Raw genomic sequence first — 25,500 nt, 5'->3', positions numbered from 1 at the left:
GGAATGTTAAATACAGTTTCATGCAGCTTCTTAATTTTCTATCTCTAAGTTTATTTTGTGCCATGTTTATATCAGCTTGCAATTTAAACATTAAATCATATTTTGCTTCATATTTTCTCTTTATATATATTGTATTATCTTGTAGTAGCTTGAATAATTATATGAATATAATACACCATCTATTGGATCATGTATAGTAAACAATATAGAACATAGTCGATAACTAGGCAGAAAAATACATCATGTGAAATGTGTTATCTGCAGTAATCTGGCTAGAATAAAGCTTCCACTAAGGCAGTCAATCTATTTAAAAAGAATAATTGCCAATTGATATTGCCCTTCCAAAATAATACTGTGCAGCTTTACATGAAACTATATTATAAAGCTATTTCACACAGGAGAATGGGGCAAGAAGAGGAGGCAATGATGTGTGTCCTCAGTCACTGTATGCCAATGAGCAAATTTGGAATTTTAAGAATAGATGATGAGCAGCCTTGCAACATGGCTACTATAAGGGTGGTTACAAGAACCCATTTGTCTGTGAAGATTCTCAGTCATCCTGGTGATAGTTATCCCAAAGGTGCTTTTTCACAAGGCAATTGGACTTTCTTGTTTTTCTTTGATGGCCTTTTTTCTAGATGGCCTCTTTGACCCCTCTTTCAAACCAGTAGTCCTCTCCAAAATCTGAACTTTGCAGTCTTCGAAAGTGTGGCCTTTGTCTTTTAAATGCAGATGGACTGCTGAATCTTATCCTGATGGGTTTGCTCTCCTAGGAGCCACCTAAGTCAAAATTGAATAGCCTTATCTCAATAGAGGGGTAGGGATATGACATGATCTATCTCCAGTCTACAACACAATCCTTTCAGCAGTTCCAGGAAGGCTTCACACCCATTTGCACTACTCAGGTGACTGAAGACATAGATAAACGTCCAGGTGGCCTCAGCTACTCTCTAAAAGAATGCAAATGACCAGCTGTCTGCAAGGAGTATAAATCTTTCCATTCCCTGCCATCCAGTCAGAGGTGAAGAAGCTTCTTGGATGAGAAGCGAAATGTCTTCAAGGAAAAACAAAGTCCAGTTGCCTTATGAAAAAGCACCTTTTGGAAGAACCCATTTACCATTAAGTAAATTGGTAATATTACTTCCCATTGAGTCTGTGGCAGTCCATATCTCTCTCACTTCCAAAAAGTTTCTGTGTACAAATGTATCTCTTCTGTGTTTCTTAAAAATTCCATTGCTCTAATTCAGTGTTTTTCAACCACTGTTCCGCGGCACACTAGTGTGCCGCGAGATGTTGCCTGGTGTGCCGTGGGAAAAATTGAAAAGTAATTATAAAATACTTTCTTTGTGTTTATTTGATTCCTATTCAAGAGAATTACTTTATATATAGTCAATATAGGCAGAGAGTTAAATTTTTTAACATTTTCTAATGGTGGAGTGCCTCGTGATTTTTTTCATGAAACAAGTGTGCCTTTGCCCAAAAAAGGTTGAAAAACACTGCTCTAATTGTATGAATACTTTTGTTTTGCAGCTACAATTTTGTCCTGTGCCTGGATAATTTATCTAACTTATTACAATTCCCGAAACATTGGTTTTATTTTAACATTGATCCTTAACAGATTACATAAAAATGGCTATATCCATATTGGTAAGTCAACTTAATTTTAATATGAAATGCCCAGGATATTCTGAAATAATATTTGTAATATATTGATAAAAATCTAGACAGTGTTACATATTTTGTATTCCATTGCTTTTGGTAAGAGAAAAAATTAAATATATTCCATTATTTTACTGACATCTGTTTGATGAAAAGATTAATCCCGTGCTGAGATTACATTGCAATGGTGGTTTAAAATCTGGACTGCTATTGCATATGTGAAATGTCTCCTGTATCCTGTATTGCGAATTTGGGAGTATAATTCAAATACAAACCAAAATACCAGATTCATCCATGGCATCTTGTGAATAAAAGGGGACCGTGGCTGTACTCATGCATGGACTCTTAGCAAGGCTTTTTTACACTGAAGAATTCTCTGAGCAATATATAAGAAGATACGATAGACTGTGTATTAGCTTGGGAGAAAATCCCACTTAGATTCAGACATAAAAGAGTTAAACTTCAACTTGATCTAACTGTAAAATTTAAGTTTCAAAACAAAAAGAGCCCTGGAAACTTAAACTCTGAGCAACCAGTAGCGGGATGTTTTCCCTCTCACTCCTGTAAGAGTTTTTTTTTAAAAAAATTGTTGGTTGGTTTGTTTGTTTATTTATTTATTGTTTTATTTGTATTTTAGTGGGAGAAACAGAGCAGGTTTTTCCTGTTTGACTCAGAGCCCAGTGAATGATGCTTACTTCCTGGAAATAAAGGAAATTTACAGCATTCTAGAAACTAGTGTAAACTTATTTCGAATTAGAATCTTAAATTTTGATTTATGAAAAACGATTCAAGTTGTTACACTTGTTTTAGCCATTCTTGGATCTTACTCTGTCTTGGCTCTCTGTGTATGTGCATTATTGGCTAAATATGAGGCCAGTAGTCTGCTGAAGTCACACTTTTTTTTTGTCTTTCAGCTCCTAATCATTTCCATACCATTGATAGATAATAAAAGGCCTGCATGTCTTAACTAAATTAGGACTTACACATTGAAAGGACTTTACTTTTAGTACACTCTCTCCAGTTAGCTAAACTGGGAAGACCTGGAAATGTTGCCACTTTCTTCCTCATGAATGCACATATGTAGTGGGGGATTTTATCTTGGAATAAATTAGATGGTTGCAGTGTACTGAATAAGACCTCACCAGTTCTGCATAATGCAGTAGGGAGGAAAAACCTAGGAGCCTCTGCTTGATGGAGCAAGAGGGAATAATCCAATCAATTGCATGTCTATGTACAGTATTATCATGGCAGTTGTGGGATGAAATGAAATAGATTGCTCTAGAGATCAGTAATTTGAACACAAAATATTCACTAACAAATGAACATGGGGGGGGGACAATGTCTTCCTTGAGAGAGTTCTTTGAACCAAATATTAATTTTGTTTGGGGAAAGGATTTTTTCTTATTTTCTTGAGAAGTTTCTTTCCACCAAGTAATCATTTTAAAAGTTTGAATGGTTTTTAAATATTCCTATTCTGAAATAGGACCAAAAGAGGAACAAAAACATCATTTGCTGTAAAACATATATTTTAATTCTTACGTAGTTTCTGCTAGTTCTTAAATTGCTGGTATTTCGTATATCTCTTATTCCAATTTTGGCTTTATCTGCCTGTGAGCCAGAAGAGAAAGAAGCCTCACTTCCTTCCTTAAGAAAGAAGATACAACAAATATAACATGAAATCACCCCTCCCCTTCCTTCCCCTTTTAGAAGCTCAGTTGAAAGAGAGGTTAAAGTTTGTGCTTGAGTTTGGAGTTTGAGTTTCTTGGGCTCTGATGATTTTTACCCACTATCTATATTAGAACTGATTGAACCTTACCTTTAATTTTTGTTTTCTGTTGCTTGAGATGGGATGTTTCCATTACACCCATTCAGTTAGATCTTCTATCTATAGTCTCTTCGGTATCAGTGTTCCAGTAAAGAACATTCTTTATTGCTCTGGAAAAACAGTAGGGTGATACGAGAGAAAGCAGCACCCACACAGCTCTTTGCGGAGTAAGTGCAGCATTTGTATGTCGGGAGGTTCAAAACTATCTGAGAAGAGGAAAACTATGGAGGGGAGAGAGAACGTGGGAAAGCACAGAGTATTTAGTTAAGATTGATAGAGACATATGATTAAAAGTAAGCGTAGCTCAGAGTTTAAGACACTGAGCTTGTCAGCTGAAAAGCTGACAGCCTGAATTTAAGACCCGAATGCTGGGTAATGGGATGAGCTCCAGTTACTCACCCCAACTCTTGCCAATCTAGCAGTTCAAAAGCATGCAAGTGCAAGTAGATAAATAGTTACTGCTTTGGCAGGAAAGCTACTGCATTTCCATATTTTCGTGCTGGCCACCTGATGATGGAAGCATCACTCAGACGCCCCAGGCTTCCTTGGCTGAGAATCGGAGATGAGCACTGCCTGCTTGAGTTGGTCCCAACTAGATAGGGGAAACCTTTAGGCCTTTAAACTGTTGACCTACTCTTACTCTTAATCACGGTAATAGGTTCCCCTTCATTTGTGCAGAAGCAAGATATTAATTTTCTGGGATGCTTTAATTGGATTCTTCTGGAAAGTAGGGAAGTATGACTAGAAAACCTAAAGGACTCCTTGGTATTCTGCGATTTAACAGAAACTTTCTTTTTATTGCAGGATCCTTCTCATTCTCTGTTCTATCTGGAAAAATCATGGTTCGAGAAATCTATTATATTACAGAAGATTTCTCAATTAGGTACTTAGCTTTCATACTGTTTATTTCACAGCCTTGGGTTTATTAAGTTTTATTCCCATTAGAGCATTGCATATAGATAAAGATAGGCCCTAATATGGTTTAGAATATAACATTTTCATTTGTATTTTCATCATTGGTATAATAAGAAAAATAATTCAAAGAAAAAAGTTTGGTACTTATTTTGTGACCATGCAAAAATTTCTAAAAGGGATTATCTCTAAATTTAAGGAAACAAGATTTCCCTTATGAAGTAAAATTTATTATCCTACTAGAGTTGGATCATGATAATCTAGCAGATCTGTTACAATAGTTATGAATGGTAGTGAGCAGCAAGAGCTATAGGAGGGATTTCTAACCTATGAATATCTTTTGGTCCATATTTATTAATCATATTTATATGGCCACCCATCTCACAAATAGTGTTTATGTACAATAGTTAATAAAACAGCAATATATAAAATACAAACATTATAAAAATAAAGAATTGTTCTATTTAAATTATTAAAGTTAAATTTAATAATTTAAATAATTATTTTAAAACAAAAAACAGTATAAAAAATCTAAAAATCAACCACACAATGGAACCATTTAAGAATATTTCCATTTCCCTGAGACCCACCCCTCCCCCCCAGACTAGCGTCACAGCCAGATCTTGAGGGACTTCTGGAATGATAGCAAGAACAACCTGTCTTCAAGGGTGGGGGTAAATGATCCTTAGAGTGGGAACCATGGCAGACAAGGCCTGCATTCTGGGACCAACCAAATGTAGGTCCCTGGCAGATGGTACCTGCAACATGCCTTCTCTGTCAGATCTAATGGATGAGCTGATATAATTGGGAAGAGGCAGTCCCAGAGATAACCCATCCCAAGCCATGAATGGGTTTAAAGGCGCTAACAAATGTTACATGTGGTCTTCTAGGAGCACACATATTTGTCTACACTGCTGCATTCTGCACCACTTGAAGCTTCTGCATACACTCAAGAGCAACCACATGTAGAGCACATTACAATAGTACAATCCTGAGGTGATCAGGGTACGAATGATCTGTGAGCCTCCTGATCTAGGAGAAGGTGCAACTGGCACACAACATGAAGAATATGGTAGCTTCTACATAAAAAAAGATCAGAAATGAGGTCCACAAAATAGTCTAAATCAGAGTTCCCCAACCTTTCTGGATTGGCGGCCCAGAGGGAAAGGGAGGAGCAGGCAATCATGTGCAAATGGTGGCAGCGCTAGCGTTCATATGCAAGCAGACTGTGCATACCCCGGGCAGCCCTGACAAAACTGGGGCCTGCACGCATGCACCAGTGGGCTGGTAGCGCCTGCTTGCGTGTACAAACAGTCCACCAGCACCCGTGTGATACTGGCAGCAGTGCTAGCACCCTGTGCATGGACAAATGGGGCCGCTAGTGTCCACGTGGTGGCACTAGCGCAAGTGGGATGTGTGTACATGCATGTGCACGGACTCCCCAGCCATTTCCACAGCCCGGTGGCTAACAGGCCACGGCCTGCTACTGGGCCGTAGCCCACAGGTTGGACATCCCTGGTCTAAATGAGTTAAAACCCTAATTTTAAAGTGATAGAAATGTAAACATGAATGGCCAGACTTTCAGTATATCCATGCTCTATGAGAGTTGAGAGAATCTATTTGGAGTGGTTAAAGGCGAGACATTGAGATAAGAGTAATTTCACATTGCTTTAGGAAAGGAAAACATGATAAATCTGTTAAATTGATGTGATCACCTTTTGTGACCTTCTTATAAGAAAAGTCAATGGGGAAGCCAGATTCACTTAACAACCATGATACTAACTTAACAAGAAAGGGCAAGAAAGGTGGTAAAATGAGGCAAAATTCATTTAACAAATGTTTCGCTTAGCAACAGAAATTTTGGGATCAATTGTCATAGACTACCTATAAATCCAGGAATTCATAATAGGTGCAGAATCAGCATAGAAAAATGCCCCTTTTCCTGCCTTAGTGAAAGTTATAAAGATAAATCTTCCTGTGGGCAGATTTGAGTTGAAAAGCTCAGGTCCTTCAACAAATTGCAAAGAAGCTCTTTGGTGTCTTTTAAGATTCTGAAAACAGGATGATAAATTCACCCTTGCGTTATTTGAAACAATTTCTTATTAAGTGCATATTGAATATACTGTATGTACACTGTAACAAGTGTTTTAAATATTTTACTTGTTTAATAATTTTTAGAATCCAAGATGGATTTATTATATTTCGTTGGTGGAAGATGTATAATCCAAAGCAGAAGCAACATGGTAAGTTTCTGCCATTTAAAGAGATATTGCTAGATATTATCGTAAATAAATTTTTTTTAATCCCATTTATATCCCGCCCTTCTCCGAAGACTCAGGGCGGCTTACAATTTAAGCACAAACCAATGTGCTCAGCAATAGCCTTCATTCTATGTATATGCCTGCTTATTAGGGCTTTCGCCCCCCCCCAAGCGGCATTATTACAAAGTCAGCTTATTGCCCCCAACAATCTGGGTCCTCATTAAATAAATGATTCTATGGGATAAATTATTATTATTATTTGTAGTTGTAAAAGAAAGTCATTATTTGTAGATATGCAGTGAAATGGGAAAAATATTTTTGCATAAATATCTTTTAAAGTCAAATAGTTTGAATCTGCCTAATGGAGGTACTTAAGCCTATTGGACAAAAGTGATTGCAATTTTCTCATTTAATGCTTCTCTGAGTTTGTGGTTGCATTATTTTCCACTAGTAAAGCATCACATGTAATCTATGCTATTTGAAGGCACTTTTGTTCACTTGCATTATCCTAGCTTGCGGTGATTTCAGAAGGTCAGATGGTTTTAAATAGGCAGAGTTCTTCATTATAGACATAAGATGCAGGAGAGATTAAAAAACAAAATGCCTATTGATAAGAGCAAAATTTTAGTTAGTATAATTCTATATTACCAACAAAATGTGCAGGATTATTGTGCTAAAATCATTTCTCTAGATGTTTTGAAGCTAATTTATTTATTTATTTTTAATTCCATTTATTTTTAATTCCATTTATATCCCGCCCTTCTCCGAAGACTCAGGGCGGCTTACAAGCTTAGCAGTAGCCTTCATTCTATGTATATGCCTGCTTATTAGGGTGCTTATTATCCTAAATATCCTAAATTTAGGATAATATCCTAAATTTAGGATAATATCCTAAATTTAGGATAATAAGGCTGCTTATTATCCTAAATATGGAGCTACGATTGTTGGAATCCCTTTCAGGAAAATTATTAAGTCCAAACATCTGAAGGATATCTGGTTGGAAAAAACTGCAGAGGTGATAATGAAGAAAGAAGCTAATTGCTGAGAAACTGGTTCTTTGAGAAAAAGAGATTACTTAGATTTAGACAGCAGGCCAACAGCAAAGATAAATTTTCGCTGTCATAATTCTTAGTTATTTAGGTCAGAGGTCCCCAACCTTTTGAGCACCAGGGACCGATTCCAAGAGAGAGGGTTTTCTGCGGACCGGAGGGGGCATGGTTTCATGTGCTGCCTACATCCCGCAGATGGGGCTTTGCTTGTTTGTGCGGACTGGTTTCTGGCATGCTGTGGCCCGGTACCAGTCCACGGACTGGGGGTTGGGGACCCCTGATTTAGATGGCTTAATTTGAAGTTATAAATGCCCTAGAAATCTGATTGCTTCACCCTGTTTTTTTTAGAAAGGGTGAAATTATTTATTTATCTTGCCATATGCCTAAAGTTGAAAATGTTACATTTTTCTTCATTGTATAATTTGCTAAAAGTGTTCAGGTAAAAAAGTGTTCAAAATGATTTGTGTACAGTGCTCTTACGTGTTTTTAGGGGAAAAGTAAATTTTCTACTACTTTCTGGATAATTATAGAGTTATATAATGTCATTTTAAAGACCCAGTTTATTGAAATACCAAAGGAGTTCATGTCTCTTGAGTAGACAAGTAATAAGGTTGTCTTTAAAAAAAATAATGAGTTAATTATAACAAAATTATGTTTAATTGGGTCATACCATATGAAGCTAAAAATATGTGCATCACTGATATGCTACTTTATTATTTATAATCATTTACAGTTTTTTTAAAAAAAATCTGGGTTTATAACAATTTTTACCATTTAAGCATTATGCCATGTATCACTGCTCCCTGACCTTTTCATTTAAGCTGGTAATTAGTATTCTTGAAAACTTTTAAAGAACAACACATAAGATATGGATTACTGCAATATATATGCCCCTGACTTTGTGGGATCTCACATTAAATAAAATTAATTACATTGGTTATAATAAATAGTCAAAATCTCACAAGATTTGACTATATAATGAGATTTTGTCCACCTTAGTCACATAGTTGTTTTAATTGGCACAACAAGGGAGACCTTCTGTAGTATAAGAGGTCCTTGATTTACAATCACAAATGAGCAGAAAATTCTGTTGCTAAGTGAAAATTTTGTTACGTGAGTATTACCTGATTTTATGATCTTTCTTGCCATAGTTAGCTGAATCACTGCAGTTGTTAAATTAGTAACATGATTGTTAAGTGAATCTGGCTCCTTTGATTTTGCTTGTCAGAAGGTCGCATAAGGTGATCACATGACTCCAGGAAACTGCAACTATCATAAATATGAGTCAGTTGCCAAGCAGATGAATTTTGACCATGTGACCATGGGGATGGTGCAACAGTCACAGACTATCCTAAGTGACTTTTTTCAATGCCGTTGTCACTTTGAATCGTCATTAAATGAATTGTACTAAGTCGAGGACTTCTGTACTCCATAATGTTTTAATTGGAACATAGGAGCCATTTCAATCTTCTTTAATGCTTTAACTCTAATCTTGACTGTGCTTGTAATTTATAAGTGGAATAAACATGAAAGTGGAAATAAAAGTGGATGAGGATACAGTATAGAGGAAAGAGTAGGGTCCTGGGACAATTAGCTGTGGGCATAAGGCTGTGTCCATTTCACTGCGGGCTCCCCCCATAGCTGACCCACCATGGGTGTTCATCTTCAGCTGGCGCTTCCCCCCCCTAATGGACCACCGGCGCTCTTCACCCACACACACTTCCTGGGCAATTGGCCAATAGACACTTGTTCACAGCCAATTCACAACATGGGACAAGTAGCCAATTGTTCTGGCAGCCAGTCGGCACACCAAAGGGTATGCCTCTGCCTTCCCACTGGGTGTAAACCTGCTGGCTTGGCTTCTTGAAGTGGAAACATTGGGTAGGAGCAAACATATGGTTTCCCTTGGCAAGAAGCATAATAATATGGGATAGGCATGGTGGATGGGATGAAAGAAAGCAAACCAGAGGAGTGATTTGATGGGTCCCTGAAGGTTGCTGCTTTCCAGACGTTCCATGCTATTGCAGGAGAGCCCCTTGGCTGAACATTGCAGATTTGTGGCAAGGCAGTGGGCGGGCGGAGATTCATGGTGCTTCTGAAAGGGAGAGATTGGCTAATAATAGAGTCCTTCCAAGCACATCCAGAAATCAGGAATTTGTTTTCAGTTTCAGGATCAGGCTTCCTGCGTTCTGAAGAACATGTCAAAAAAGTTTGCATAATACCCGAGTGAGAAGTAGTGCTGAAGTTAGAGTCAACTTTCCTGTCAGGTTATAAAGAAGAAAAGGAACCTGAAATGAAGGACTTTGGAATTAACAGTTTCAGCCACATTTGCATAACGAAGCCCCCAAGGAAGAGGCATGATAAATGTGAAGGACCCCTCTCGGAAAAGGAACTGTCAACCATTCCCCAAAAGCTTCTCTGACTGAGCACGTTTTCTGTAATTGTAGTCAGCAAAAATAAAACGAAAACATTAAAGAAAGTCATTCTCTCAGAGAGAGAAAGAGGGAGAGAGCTTCCACCCCACCTCGCACAGGTAGAACTAGACAAAGTGATGTTTTCAGTATCGGGCGTCTCCTCTTTCACCTTCTCCTTCCTTCCCCCACCCTACATTTCCCTCCTTCCCAAACAAGATCATCTCTTTTTTAAAAATGAGGAGGAGTAGTTCCTTATACAAGATTAAGGTCTGTCTGTTATAAAACTATGTGCTTTTCTCTATAATAAAAGGTGTTTAAAGAGTTCACTACTGTTTTAGACAGAATTACAATTTACTTATTTTTAGATGTCCAGACCATAATTAATTTATTCTCAATTTTCCCTCTCTCTGCTTGTCGATAATGAGATCAGATTTGCTCAGGACAGTGATTGTAATCCCCAAATTATTAGGACTTTGAATACATTACCGCCCTGATGTGATGACTGGGAGGGGTGGAGGTGGAGAGAAACGATACACCTTATACTGAAATTAACCAGAAATATCAGGCGTCTCCTCCTCTTCCACCTTTTCTTTTCTCCCTCCCCTCAGTGATCACATTAGGGCAGTGATGTTCAGAGTCCTAATAATTTCGGGATTGCAATCATTACCCTGATCAAATCTGATCCGATCTCTACACATAAAATGCAACGGGTTGTATTATTTTACTTTTTGCCATGGGAAGTAACACATTTGCCCCCCCCTTCCAGTTTCCACTTTGGGAAGCTGAGGTGATGGGACTGCATCCAATGGGAAGGCAGAGGCCCACCCTCTGATACGTGGATTGGCTGCTGGGACCCACAGCTACTTGTCCCATGCTATGAATTGGGCTAAGGATGAACTCATGCCTTGGGTCGGTTGTGGTGGGCCTCTGGTGAAGTGGGCACTGCCATGTGCCAGTGGCTAATTGTCACATTCCAGACAGTAATACCTTTGCAAATAAGAAGGTGAAAATGTAGGTTGTAGGTGAAAATGTATGCAAAATACATATGAAAAACCATCCGGTAGGAGATATAGGAATATAGCCAGCCGTACCTACAGGCTGAAAAATAGCTTTTATCCGTGGGCTGTTAGGCTTTTAAATGGGACATAATCTTATGCAGAATTGACTTGGGAGGCCGGTGTGTGGTATAGTTGGTTCACATAGTGTGGTGGGATGGAGGGTTTGTTGTCACTGTGTGTTGGGGGGAGAGAGCACGGGGGGAGGCTCAGCTAATCTCAATGTACACATGTTGTACTTTGACAATAAAGGTTTATTATTATTATTATTATTATTAGGAAAACGACATCTGTTGGCTGCTTTTATTTGTTTGCCTATATCTCTTCTACAAACTAATCGTTTAACTCCTCCCTCCTAGCCATTTAAGAAATTGCATGTTAGTGGGTAAAAAAGACACAAAAACAAGGGATAGAGAGAAGCATCTTGCTTTTCTATGCAAGAAATCCAAAGTGTGTCTTAGCCAACAAACATACATAAAAAAGCCATTTAGACTTCATAGTAACGGCAAGTGTTTTTAGTGTTTGCTTTTGTGAGTGTTTGTATTTCTTTCCAATCATTTTATTTGTCTTCGAGGAGAATTCCAGCCATAGCTGAAACCTATTTTGTGTTTAATTAATAATGTTTTATGTCTATCTTACTGGTTGACCACTAGACAGAAGCTACTAACCATTATTCTATTGAAATAATCGTTATAGGTCTTGTTGAATGTTGACTGATAATACAAATTATGCATGTGATTGTTTACAAATTGTAATTAGATATGTTATTCATGCGTATTGGTTGGTTAATTACTTTAGAAGGTCATCCTTGTATACAGTATGTGGAATATAATTAATGATTTTGTGTATAATATACATGTAATTATATGTCTCTACATTTGTTTGTGAGGTTGACTTTTAAAAATCAGTTTGCTAAATGAAATATACCTCTTTTTTATTTAACTCCATAGATCCTAAGGCAGAAACAAGATTATATATAGTGGTGAATGATTTTGAATTTCATGTCTACAACCGCTCTTATCTTTATGCACAACTTCAGGAATTGTTTGGTTTAGAACCAACCATAATTCCTCCAAAAACAAAGGATGAAAAAGCACAAGAAAATGGGCAAGAGCAAACACATACAAATCTTGACAGGTAAGGATCATGTTTGCTCACATAAGTCTTTAAATATGATGTTAAGTTTATTTTTTACCAGTAAATTTTGATTAATTTTGATTAACATTTACCAGTTAATTTTTATTTTTTTTAAAAAAAGAAAACATGATAAACCTTTAAAACCGATTCATTGCTTTGGTTCTAAGAATTAGATATCTCCTTACTGGGCTACTGACCATTTTAATCATTCAGTCCTTTATGTGGCAACACAATATTAGAGGAACATCTAATATTCCAGACATTTGAATACAGTGCAGAAAGAGGTTTACACTTAGTTTGAACATGAGATTATTTAGCTTATATCTACTGAGTAGTGCACTGGGTTTTTAGAAAGAATTGGCCTGTTCAGTAATATGCTTTACAATTGAGGCATTTATACATTAAGGTGGTATTTCCCATTATCTACAACTAAATAGTAAATAGATGCACTCTTTTAAATAAAATATGTCCAGGTATTGGGAGTATTTCCATTTCAATTCTTTTACTCTTGATGGCATCGTATATTTTCATTTGTTCTCTAATCCATGTGCAGGTCTTTCTATCTTGTCTTGTGATGCTGAGCATGTATCTTTCCATGGTCTGTGCGCCACTTGTAGCTTTTGAATTGAATTGGAAATGCAAATTCTTACCTTTATGCACAAAAATAAATTTCAATTTATATTGAAATGGAAACGGGCTGGAAGAAGAACTGATGGCAGGTGGACTAAGGCAGTCATAGAATGGATTCCACTTGATAAAAAAGCGTCCACAAAAGAGACCTAAAACAAGATGGAGTGATGATATCAGGAACTGGCAAAGAAAGCTCAAGCCTGTATTGGTTGGAAACATGCAGAAAAGGCCTTCATCCTGCAGTGGATAGATAATGGCTAGACTGATGATGATTGGGAGTACACTTATTTTATCAGTTTTTCCTCCTAACCAAGTTAAAGTGCATCCACTAGTTTGCAGGTTGGCAGAAACTATATCAGTATAAAATGTGCTGCCCCTAATATTAGTCCCTGTCCTGACATAGGTATGGTGCTGGCAAAAGGGACCATCCTAATGTATACAATATAGGACCATCAAAACAGGGATTGGTTGATTGCCCTGGCTGTGTTTCTTTTCTCCATCAAATATCGCCAGCTGGTTGGAAAATTATTTTTAATCATTTTTTTATTTAATACAAAACATTAAAATACAAATGCAAAACAAAGTAAAACAAGACTACATCCAAAAAGTGCATAAAAAGAAAAACCCCCAAAACAGACATATACATATTAAGAGCCTTGGTGGAGCAGTGGGCTAATGCCTCCTTAAGTAACACCAGCTGCCTGCAATTAGTGCAGGTTCGCATCCCACCAGGCTCAAGGTTGACTCAGCCTTCCATCCTTCCGAGGTAGGTAAAATGAGGACCCAGATTGTTGGGGGCAATTAAGCTGACTTTGTAATAATGCCGCTGGGGTGGGGGGGTGAAAGCCCTAATAAGCAGGCATATACATAGAATGAAGGCTACTGCTAAGCTTGTAAGCCGCCCTGAGTCTTCGGAGAAGGGCGGGATATAAATGGAATTAAAATAAAATAAAATAAAATAAAATAAATATATTGTCCCCCTTGGTTTAATACTGATAAATATATTTCAAAGAAAACTTCTCCCTTCTTGTGAATCTAGAAAATGCTGAAATGAGGGCTTGGGGATAGATGAAGTTACCTAGGCAATCTTGCTAAGGCTGTTGAAAAACTTCTCCTGTAGACTGAATATATCATCTGAATGTCTTGGGATTGATGATACCTAGTTTCTGTGCAGATCCTGCACCATAGAGCTACTATTGGTAATTTTCTGATTCATGGAAAATCATTTGGAGAATGTTCCCAAGTGGAATAGAAATAATCTTTCTGCTCTCTCCTCTTACTTGTATGGATTGAAGCCAAAATTAATTAATGTAGCAATGTAGCATTTCAGAATAAGGCAGGGCATTAATTTGAAAGGTTTCGCATAATACAGTTGAAAATATTCTTAAAAGAATATTTATTTATATTAGCAGTGGGCTAATGCCTACTTAAGTAACACCAGCTGCCTGCAATTAGTGCAGGTTCGCATCCCACCAGGCTCAAGGTTAACTCAGCCTTCCATCCTTCCGAGGTAGGTAAAATGAGGACCCAGATTGTTGGGGGCAATAAGCTGACTTTGTAATAATGCTGCTTGGGGTGTGTGAAAGCCCTAATAAGCAGGCATATACATAGAATGAAGGCTACTGCTAAGTTTGTAAAGCCGCCCTGAGTCTTCAGAGAAGGGCGGGATATAAATGGAATTAAAATAAAAATAAAAAAATTACTGGAACTGCCTGCAATTGTTTTGTTTTACCTGATATTTTAGCCTAATTACAGTAATTGAAGCAGAGAGATGTCCAGGAGATTATTGGCCTAAGACAGAAGTGGGGAACTATGACCCCTTTATGACTTGTAGACTTCAACTCCCAGAATTCCTGAATCAGCATGGGCCATATTTCCCCACTCCTGGCCTAAGAGCTCTCACAGAAAATTATCTAGTTATTCAGCTTTATAATTATAAGACATCACTATTTTTTAAATCATTGTTTTCTTAATTGGAAAATCTGTGGGAAAATGTTATTACAGTATTTAAAAACATAACTGGTCTAATAATCGGTGCTATAATACAGATTTTCTTTCCATATGGCACTCTGTTGAAATATGATTTTTTAAATAATGACTTCACCATCTTTTGTAGATATTTACTGAAGAGAAAACTAGTGTTTCTGATTCATTTGTTATTTTCAGTTCATTCATCAATGTGCTCTCTGTTCAGAGAAGGCTTAAGGAAAGGAGATAGGCTTTTGTACAGTCAGGCTAGGAATGTATTAACAAGAGAGATCAGATACCAAAGAGAAACTGTTCCAAAAAGCAGAAAAATCAGTTGTCAGCTAATGAACCAGCAACTATGTGGAGAAGCCTGAAGAACATCATTGGCTACAGCAGAGCTCTCTCCTTTACTGAAGAGAATCGTCAATTGGCAGATGACCTGTAGGTTCTACTATAGGTCTGAGAGGAGATCACTGTCATCTACCGCTATCTTCCTCACATCAAATACACCAACAGTAGCCAAATTTCCTACACCTTTTTCCATACCTCTGCCCCTCCACCTCTGGTGATCTTAGAAAAATGTGTAGTCTGTTTCATAGCTAAAAGATAGGAAAAACACCAGGCCCAGATTGACTAACTCCTTGCTTAAAAGCCTGTCCTGAATAACTGGCCCCCATCTTCATCCAGATCTTTAATAAATTATTGGAGATGTGTTCTGTCCCTTCTTGCTTTAAATGCTCTACCATCTTCCCGATTCCTAAAAAAACCCTCCATCAGGCCAGTTGTTTTAACATCTGTAGTTATGAAGACCTTTGAGAGGTTAGTGCTGGCCCATTTGAAAATCATCATGGATCCATTGTTTAGACCCCTTGCAGTTTGTTTACTGAGCAAGTAGGTCAGCAGATAATGCTGTCAATATGGCACTGCACTACTTTTTGCAGCATCTTGAATCTCTGGGGACCTATTCATGGGTCCTTTTTGAAGACTTCAGCTCAGCACTCAGTACCATCATTCCAGAAATTCTTCACTCTAAACTGATTCAGCTAAATGTGCCTGTCCATATTTATGATGTGTGTGTGTGTGTGATAGCTTTTTGACAGATAGGAAGCAACAGGTGAAGCTAGGGAAAATTAGACCTCGTACAGGCATCTCTCAGGGCTGCGTGGTCTCTCCATTGCTCTTCTCTATATCAATGACTGCATCTCTACAGATCCATCTGTTAAAAGTACTGAAGTTTGCAGATGATACCACCGTTATTGGCCTTGTTTGAGATGGTGATGAGTCTGCATATAGATGGGGGATTGAACAACTGGCGCTGTAGTGCAGCTGAACAATCTGGAGCTGTACATGCTTAAAACTGTAGAGATGAGAGTGGATTTTAGGGGGAACCCTTCTGTTACTATATTCAACAGCACAATATCAGCAGTAGAGTCCTTCAGGTTTTGAGGTTCTATAATCCCCCAGGTCTTGAAATGGACACTTAACATTAGAATCATCATTAAAAAGGCACAACAAAGAATGTTCTTCTGTCAGCTCAGGAAGCTCAGACTGCCCCAGGAGCTGTTGATAGAATTTTATAGAGGAATTATTGAGCCTGTCATTTGTATTTCTATAATGGCCTGGTTTGGTACAGCAACCAAACAGGACAGGTACTGGTACAGGTTCCAAATGATAAGACAGCAGAAAGAACAATTGGAACCAGTCTGTTTCCGTAGAAGACCCGTATATTATGCAGGTCAGAAGGAGAGCTGAGAAAATATCTACAAACCTTTCACATCCCAGACATAAATTCTTTCAGTTCCTTGGGATGCTGCTATAGGGCATTGCATGCCAAAACAACTAGATACAGGGAGAGTCACTGCTGAATACCTAATTCTCACAGATCTATCTAATGTCTGTGTATATTCACCCAGCTAGTCTGGTTGTAGTATATTATAATCCTTGTTATCTCCTTTACTACCCCTTCTTATTGGTATTATGATGATGGTTATTCTGTTGCATTGCATGTACACCGAAAGCTTTTGCACTAGAAACAGATTTCTTGTGTGTCTGATCACATTTGGCCAAGTAAAACTGCCCTGTCCTGTCCTATCCCATCCCATCCCATCCCACCTCTACTCCCACCCCACCCCATTCCATTCTATAAACAAATCATTCAAAATATTTAAAAAGTATTTATGAAGTGTGTTTTCTGTAAAGGGACACACTTTTCAACATGCTTTCTGTGAAGGTGTAGGTTTTAGAACATAGTTTGATAAGTTTTTGAATTTAAAATTGTATTAGAATATTTAAAAGATAACTTTCATTGGTATTAGGTTCCAGCCCATATACCATTTTGGAAACATGAATAATATCTATCAGAATTCACAGGTCTAAAATTTTCATTCCTGGACACTAAATATATAACATTTAAGTTACAGATTTTAATGTGCCAATTCGCCAGGGCAGGTTCAGATATACTCATGATAATGGTTATCGTACTACCATTACCCCAAATCATATTTCTCCCTTAGGTGGAATTTAAAAGCAACAATTGAAACATGAACAGTTTTTTTAGGACCACACTTATAGGCTACTCCAGTGGAACCTGAGCTATACCAATTACACTTATATAAATGTATGTGATTATTAACATAAGGTAGCAGCAAGGATGCATGGTGGGAATGTTTAAGGTAATTATCATAAGTTATACTATAGCACTGTGTTATATTCATTTAGCTTTTTAAATATATGTTTTGCAAGTCTCGTATTTTTCTGAAATAGGACTGCAGTCCTCTGAACATGAAGTTCTGTTCTATTTTCTTAATGAGTTGATTTGCATGTAACTTTGGGGCTTTTATTGTTCAGTGTGTAAACTTCACTTGTTTTTCCTTCAGTGTCAAAGCAAAAAGTGATTCTTATGATCCCTCATCTTCATGGAGATCTCTTATTCCTGTAATTAAAGTCAGTGTTAGCACGGTAAGTAAAAAAGTTCCTGATCATCTGCAATTTAAATTTTCTATGGTTTTTGAAGTTCACTTTCTTCAGTAGTTATAATATTTCATATTGATCTTAGAAACATTGTTTAGTTGACATGATTCAAATGTGTGTGTGTGTGTGTGTGTGTGTGTGCGTGCATGTGTACATGCTTTCATGTATTTCTATAGGAGATATATATGGTTTGTTTAAAATGATAAGTAAAATTGTTTAAAAAGAATGTCTTGCTACCAAAGTATTAAGAGTTAACATGCCGTTGTTTTTCTTTTAAATTAGGGTCGCTTAGCATTTGGAAATCATTATCTGCCTCAGACTCTATGTATTAACTTTGATGATGCTTCCTTAACTTATACCACAAAGCCACCTTCAAGCCATCTGGATCAGTTTATGCACATTGTAAAAGGCAAACTGGAAAATGTGAGAGTTATGCTTGTTCCAAGTCCAAGATATGTTGGTCTTCAAAATGATGAGTAAGTTAAAACCATAGAAAATATAATATAGTGGTGGGGTATCCAATCATTTGGGAATGGAGGAATCTCAATAATTTACAATTCTTAAGAAGTGTCATAGTTGTCTGTATATAATGACATAGTCATAGAGGAATGAGACCTGCCTGATTGAGTACTTGTCTATATGCTAGGCATAAGTCTTTGGTTTCCTAGCAAAACCCATGATTTTGATTTTTTGATGGTTAATTTCCAGATTATCCCCTTGCAGAGGATAATTACAACCAAATATTTATTATCATGGCCAGACCATGTTGTTTAAAAGAATAGTGCTATATACTCTCAAGAGTGCATCTATATTTTATTTTAACAGGAAACTATTAATAAATGATGGAAATACAGGTCAGGATAGAACTTTTTAAGAAAAAATTAAAGCCAGCATATTAAAATTATACTGTGAAAGTTTTTCAGTTAAAAATTTAGTTTGGCTACAGCAACTTTCTCTACCACAATCCAGTAATTTTAGGAGATTTATCATGTTAAAGTTTAAAAATGTATGCTTTCAAATGATTCAATTAAAACCCTTATTTTGAAACAAAATAAATATTTTTAATTCAGCATTTAGTTAATACTAGAAAATATTAATATATTAATATGTTACTATTGATGAATTGGGCAACAATGCTTTGGATCAATCTGAGTATAAGAAAAATGCAGATTTTCTATATTGCCTTAAAATCTTTTTAAAGTTTTTAAGTGAAAAACAAAGTCTATAACTTAACGTAATAGTCAGACATTTTCATGAGAGGTCTTGTGGCAGTCTTCTTAAAGACTGACATATTGAGTGTAATTTTCCATAGACTAGAATTCCATTGATAAATGCAATGTTTACATTTTCATTTCCATTTTTCATTTCTTTTATAACAGGCCTCCAAGATTAATGGGAGAAGGTTTTGTTGTGATGCAGTCAAATGATGTTGACATCTATTACTATATGGATGAACCTGGTAAGTGTGAATCTTCTCATTTAAGTGTAATAAAAATTTGTAAGATCTTAGGTTTTTTTTTGAATGTTTTGAACTAGGAAGATCCCTAGAATACTTAACCTTTTCCTTTTACAGAGAGTACCTCTGTCCATTTTGATTCTATCTAGTCTTGCTTTTTAACTTTTAAAAAATGGCTTAGTTCCTTGTCATGGATTGATACCCAGTTTGACTGTATTCTAAATAGCTATAGAGCTGTTATTAATGGCCTATAATTATTGAACAAGTAACTTTGAATCATCAAATTGAGTTGCTGCTGTGCAGTGATTGTGAGAGTGAACTGCAAATTTCAGACCTTGCTTAGTTTACTAGCTGATCTTAAATAAATTAGCTCATCAGCCCAAGCTATCAGCTGTTTTTTCCCTAAAAATCAGCCCTCTAAAAATGATTATAATTATGTCAGATTAGGTATTACATTTGCTAATGTAAAATGGCAGGAATTGTTTGATAGAAATATTAGCAAAAAAATTGAGAAACAAAATAACTTTGTTCCTGCAAATCTCTTATTTACATGACCAGATGTAGAATGCATGAGCTTTTCAATAAATAGGAAAAGTGTTGACCTGGCTTTAAATTTACTATTATAGCATTGCTTTATCTGAACCCACCAACTCAGTATGTTAATAGTTATTGAAATAGGTTTAGCCAACATGTGATATATACTAAGCAGTTAGTAAAGTTTTAAAAAGTATACATCTGAAATTGGATTGCATGTCCATATTTCAAGACTGTTCAGTTGTAGGATTTCTTGGGTAAAAGATCTAGGTTTCAAGAAGAGCGAGATTTGATTTAGCTACAGTATGAGGCCTCCAGATTTTCTCTTGTGCTTTTTGCCTTAGCTTTTTTACAGTTGGAAAATACTAACCAACATAGCAAAATACAGGTAGTCCTTGACTTACCACAGTTCATTTAGTGACTGTTTAGAGTTACAGTGGCACTGAAAGAAGTGACTTATGACCATTTTTCACATGAACACTCCATCATCCCCAAGGTCACGTGATCAAAATTCAGACACTTTCTACGGACTCATATTTATGATGGTTGCAGTGTCCCAGGGTCATGTGATCATCTTCTGACAAGCAAAGTCAATGGGGAAACGAGATTCACTTAACAAACCTGTTAATAACTTAACAGCTGCAGTGATTCACTTAACAACTGTAGCAAGAAAGGTTGTAAAATGGGCAAAATTCACTTAACAAATGTTTCACTTGGCAACAGAAGTTTTGGACTTGATTGTGGTTGTAAGTTGAGGACTACCTGTGCTGCATTTAGGTAAATGTTGACTCTCATGTCTGGCAAATTCTTGATTTTACTGACTAAATTCTTAAGTTTCTTAACATTCAAGGTCAATACAAAATATTTCAGCATGTTTTGTCAGAATTTTTGGTAGTATCTGTATATTTCTGGTTTTTAACTTTAGTAGGCTTGTGAAATTTCTGTTAATCCTTTACATACCGTATTTTCCGGCGTATAGGACGACTGGGCGTATAAGACGACCCCCCAACTTTTGAGATGATTTTCAAGATTTTTCGTCTTATACGCCGGAAAATCAGCGAGCCCGGGAAGGCACGCCCTCCCCTCTCACTGTGGAGGAAGCAGGGCAGGCTGGCGTCTGGCGGGAGCCGGCAGGGCAGTCCTGCGCATGCGCGCGCTCCCCGGCTGTTAAGGAGCACTCCTTAGCAGCCGGGGAGTGCGCGCGTGTGCAGGACTGCCCTGCCAGCTCCCGCCTGACGCCGGACGGCTCCGCCGATGCTGCTTCAAGAGGGAAGAGCGTGAGGCGCCTGCCATGGCTCCCCGAGGACTCCTTAGCAGCCGGGGAGTGCGCATGTGTGCAGGACTGCCCTGCCGGGTCCCGCCCGACGCTCTTCCCTCTTGAGGCAGCATCGCTCCCCGGCTCCTAAGGAGTCCTCGGGGATGCTGCCTCAAGAGGGAAGAGTGTTGGGCGGGAGCCGGTAGGGTAGTCCTGCACACGCGCGCACTCCCCGGCTGCTAAGGAGCGCTCCTTAGCAGCCGGGGAGCGCGTGCGTGTGCAGGACTGCCCTGCCGGCTCCCGCCTGACGCCGGACGGCTCCGCCGATGCTGCTTCAAGAGGGAAGAGCGTGAGGCGCCTGCCATGGCTCCCCGAGGACTCCTTAGGAGCCGGGCAGCGCGCGCGTGCGCAGGACTGCCCTGCCGGCTCCCGCCAGACGCCAGCCTGCCCTGCTTTCTCCACAGTGAGAGGGGAGGGCGTGCCTTCCCAGGCTCGCTGACTTGCAGCCAAGCCAGAGCCGAAAGGGGCTTTTCCTTCCACCCAGCCTTTGGAATAGACGCAAGAGCTCCCGGGGTCTGGCGTTTGCAAGGGGGAGGGGAAGGGGCTGAGAGGCTTTTGGGGGTGGGAAGGGAGAGTCACGTTGGAGGGGTGACTGGACTAAGGAGGCTTGAAGTTGCTTTGCAAGAATGGGGGCGCTCGATTGATTTATGTACTATTTTCCGGCGTATAAGACGACTGGGCGTATAAGACGACCCCCCAACTTTTGAGATGATTTTCATGGGTTAAAAAGTTGTCTTATACGCCAGAAAATACGGTACTTGGTTTTATGATCTGTTAATTAAGCCCTCCAGTTATGAGTTCTTTGACTATACATTATGGAGAGGACTGTTTTCCAAAATACAGGTCTTGTACCAGAAGAAACTGACGAAAGTAATGAGGGAGAGACAAGTAATGAAGATAGCAAATTGCAAGACCTACCACCATGCTGGGGATTAGATATTGTTTGTGGCAAAGGAACAGATTTTAATTATGGACCATGGGCTGACCGGAAAAGGTAAGGCTTCTAATGAATTGGAAAAGTTCGTTAAAATTCTTTAAATTTCTAAGATGGTGGCGCCTGGATTGGCTGTGGCTGCATTGGCTCTTGAAGATGAAAAGTTTGGGGAGGGATATAGGCCACATGATTGGGAAGGTTTTAATGTGTTTGAGCAACATGGTGGAACTAAAGTAACATACGACCAACAATCTTTGCTGGCATGGCGAGTTTCTAGCTGTTTCAGAACTGTTGGTGAGACTGTTAAAAGTCATTGGCGCTGTTTCAAATTGTTCTGCCAGTAGCAAGATCTGACTGCTGGCCCAGTGACAGATTCTATTGCAAATCAGGGCTGTTTCTGAAGGAGGCGGAGGAGGAGAGGTCCCGGGGCTTATGGAGCAAAGGAACTGGATGAGGTTGTTGGCAGACCCAGAGGAAGGGAGAGAGGCTTTTGGAGGAGTTGGTGGCGGTGGCAGTGTGCTCCAGGGGTGAAAAGAAGCAAGTCCTCTTTAAGGAAAAAGTGGAAGAGACAGGATCAGAAAAAGGAAAGGAGGTGAGGTTGTTGTGCAGGAATACAAACTAATTGAGGGCTAATCCACGTGGAGCTCTGTTTGCATCTTGTCCTGTTTGCCATTTTAGAGACTAACATGGACGATCTGAAACTTGAGCTGGCCACGAAGAAGGAGTGTATATCGGAGGTGGTGACCCTTTGAGAGGAACGAAATTTCATTTTGATGTATGCTGATTGGCATACATTCAAAGTGACAATAAAGTTGTTGTTGCTATTATTGTTGTTGTTATTATTATTATTATTAAAAAATCAGGAAGATACTCAAAGATGTATCTGCCCTGAAAGTCTATAACACAGTCAGACATCAGAAGTTGACCACAAGAAATGCTTTATGAAAATTTTATTGCCTTATAAAATGTTTTATAAAATTTGCTGAATTTTAATTCCATGGGAGTCATGGGTCCTGGATTTTGAAAGTATTCCATAGTTAGCCTCACTTCAAGTACCTTGATTCAAAAACCTTTGCTTTACAATATATCAGTGATGGCGAACCTTTTAAAGAACCTTTTAGAGTGCCCAAACCACAATCCAAAACCCACTTATTTATTGCAAAGTGCCAGGGGCGATCAGCATTATAGTGCCCTCGGGGGGGGGGTAGGGAGGCGCCTCTAAGTGCCGCCTCTGGCATGCAAAAACCAGGGGTGCAAAAATGGGCCACCGTGCTGCAAGGGGCTGATACAAGTTGCTGCACCACGCAAGAACGGGACAGGGCTAGTGAGTATCATGCAGGCACTAGCCCCGCCTCATTTGCAGTGCGTGCATGCTCACGGCCCCGTGCGTGCACGCATGCATGTAAAATGCTTCCCCCTCCCTTTTCTTCCAGTCTGCCAATCGACAATGGTTGGTGACCTCTGCTCTACCATCTCTACTTGAGCTTGCTAGATGGCTGCTTCGCCTCCTTTGTGCTGGGCGGGGCTCCTGCTCCGGGTGGTGGTGGCAACCTGATAGACCTGCTGCTGCCGGCAGTGGCGCACATGCCAACAGAGAGGGCTCTGAGTGCCGCCTCTGGCATGCGTGCCATAGGTTCGCCACCACTGCGATATATCATTTCACCCAATTAAAGGTTATACACAAAGGGGAATTTTAGTAGTATATGTAAATTCAGTGGTGGATGAGGATGCATGCAACTTGGCTCATCCATCCATCCATTCATTCATCCATCCATCCCTGGGATTGGCTGCCCCCCCCCCCTCATTCTAGTGCCGCCATGCAAGCTAGCAGCCCTGTTTGTGCAGGCACCTGGGCACTAGTCAATTTGTGCAGGTGCAGCACCCGTGGCACATTCATGCATGTGTGTGGGTGCTAGTGCCCCCGCTGTGTGTGAACCTTGTGCAGGTGCGCACGGAGGCATACACAGAAATATTTCCCTGCTGCTCCCTTTCCCTCTGGGCCACCAACCCAGAAAGGTTGGGGAGCTCTGATGTAGAGAATCTAAATCATCAGTGTTGCCTTTGTGTATATATACCACAGAAAATATTCATAAATGACGTATTTATTTTAGTATAACTGTTGCTCTGGATTTTTCTTTTAGGGATTGTTTGTGGAAATTTTTTTTCCCACCCGATTATCAAGTAATGAAAGTTACAGAAGTTCCAGTTCCTGGGAAGCCAAGACAGATCCTTGCTTTTGAGCTACGTATGAATATTATTGCAGATGCTACTATTGACTTGCTCTTTACCAAAAATAGGGTAAATAAATATAACTTAGCTAGAAGCTTGGGAAATTATTCCTAGTTGTTGTAACACATGTATTATTTCTCTCTTAATTTTTAAATAAATATTTATGTACCTTATAATTTATTTTTGGAAATATTGAAAATAGTACAATACAAAAAATCTTAAGGGAAAACTTTAGTTAAGTATTTCTTCATATTTGAGCATTGTGTTTTATGTATTCCTCAACAAATCAGTATTTTTAATTTTGATTAAAAATATATTTTTCTGAACCCAGGCTGTTGCTGTCAGAGCAGAGTAAACACACACACAGACTGATACACACAGAGAGACACAAATACACAAACATAAAGACACATGTCTACTCTCTAGTTTCCTATAATGTTAATCCATATTATAAGAAAACAAGATTTCCTTTAAGTCTGCCATACTAGGTCTTATATTAATTTTTGCTTCAAAAGACACATTAGGGCTTATTTTCTGGTTAGGTCTTATTTTTAGGGAAATACGGTACTAAATGCATCTGTCTGGTTGATGATCTTAACGGGCTTATTTTGGGGGTGGGTCTTATATTATGAGCGTCCTGAAGTATCATGCGAGGACTTATTTTCCGGATGGCTCTTATTTTCAGGGAAACACAGTATATGCATTTACTTTTATTGGAAGAGTATGGAATGGTTTACTATTGCTTTTTTCCAGGTTTTTGTCTGTTCATTCTGTTTTACAGCTCTGATACATACAGCTCTGATTTGTACTCAATTGATACAGTATTTTTTCTCCTTTCTTTGTATTCCTAATTTTTATCTTATTTGTAATCATTTGTGCTATATTTGCTTTCCTTAATCTTAGCAGTTAACATATATATGATGGTGAAACAAGCTTGAAACAAGGCATCATGTTAATAAAACTAATTGAACTAATTCTGAATTTTGTTGGTAGGAAACTAATGCAGTACATGTAAATGTTGGAGCAGGTTCTTATTTGGAAGTTAATATTCCCATGACTGTCACTGAAAATGGTAAGTTGAAGCAAAAATAATTTTCTATTCTTCCTGGTAAACTATATTGAAGTAGTGGCCCTTACATATTGACTAGCATT

At 38.5% G+C, this 25,500-nt stretch overlaps 1 protein-coding gene across 4 annotated transcripts in view; it reads left to right on the top strand.

The window, feature by feature from the left end:
* BLTP1 (bridge-like lipid transfer protein family member 1) overlaps nt 1-25,500 on the top strand; it is a 143,656-nt gene that overhangs the window by 3,067 nt on the left and 115,089 nt on the right. For all 4 annotated transcript variants that reach the window (XM_081333292.1, XM_081333294.1, XM_081333293.1 and 1 more), the window contains exons 3-12: nt 1,531-1,647; nt 4,289-4,367; nt 6,575-6,639; nt 12,126-12,312; nt 17,787-17,868; nt 18,163-18,356; nt 19,260-19,339; nt 22,029-22,179; nt 24,261-24,417; nt 25,342-25,420. In XM_081333292.1, coding sequence (XP_081189418.1) covers nt 1,531-1,647; nt 4,289-4,367; nt 6,575-6,639; nt 12,126-12,312; nt 17,787-17,868; nt 18,163-18,356; nt 19,260-19,339; nt 22,029-22,179; nt 24,261-24,417; nt 25,342-25,420 — 1,191 coding nt within the window. The remainder of the gene's footprint in view (nt 1-1,530; nt 1,648-4,288; nt 4,368-6,574; nt 6,640-12,125; nt 12,313-17,786; nt 17,869-18,162; nt 18,357-19,259; nt 19,340-22,028; nt 22,180-24,260; nt 24,418-25,341; nt 25,421-25,500) is intronic.

This window comes from Vipera berus, assembly GCF_964194415.1.
Source record: "Vipera berus genome assembly, chromosome: 7".
Lineage (NCBI taxonomy): Eukaryota > Metazoa > Chordata > Lepidosauria > Squamata > Viperidae > Vipera > Vipera berus.
Note: the sequence above shows the minus strand (reverse complement) of the source record. Positions and strands in the feature narration are given on the sequence as shown.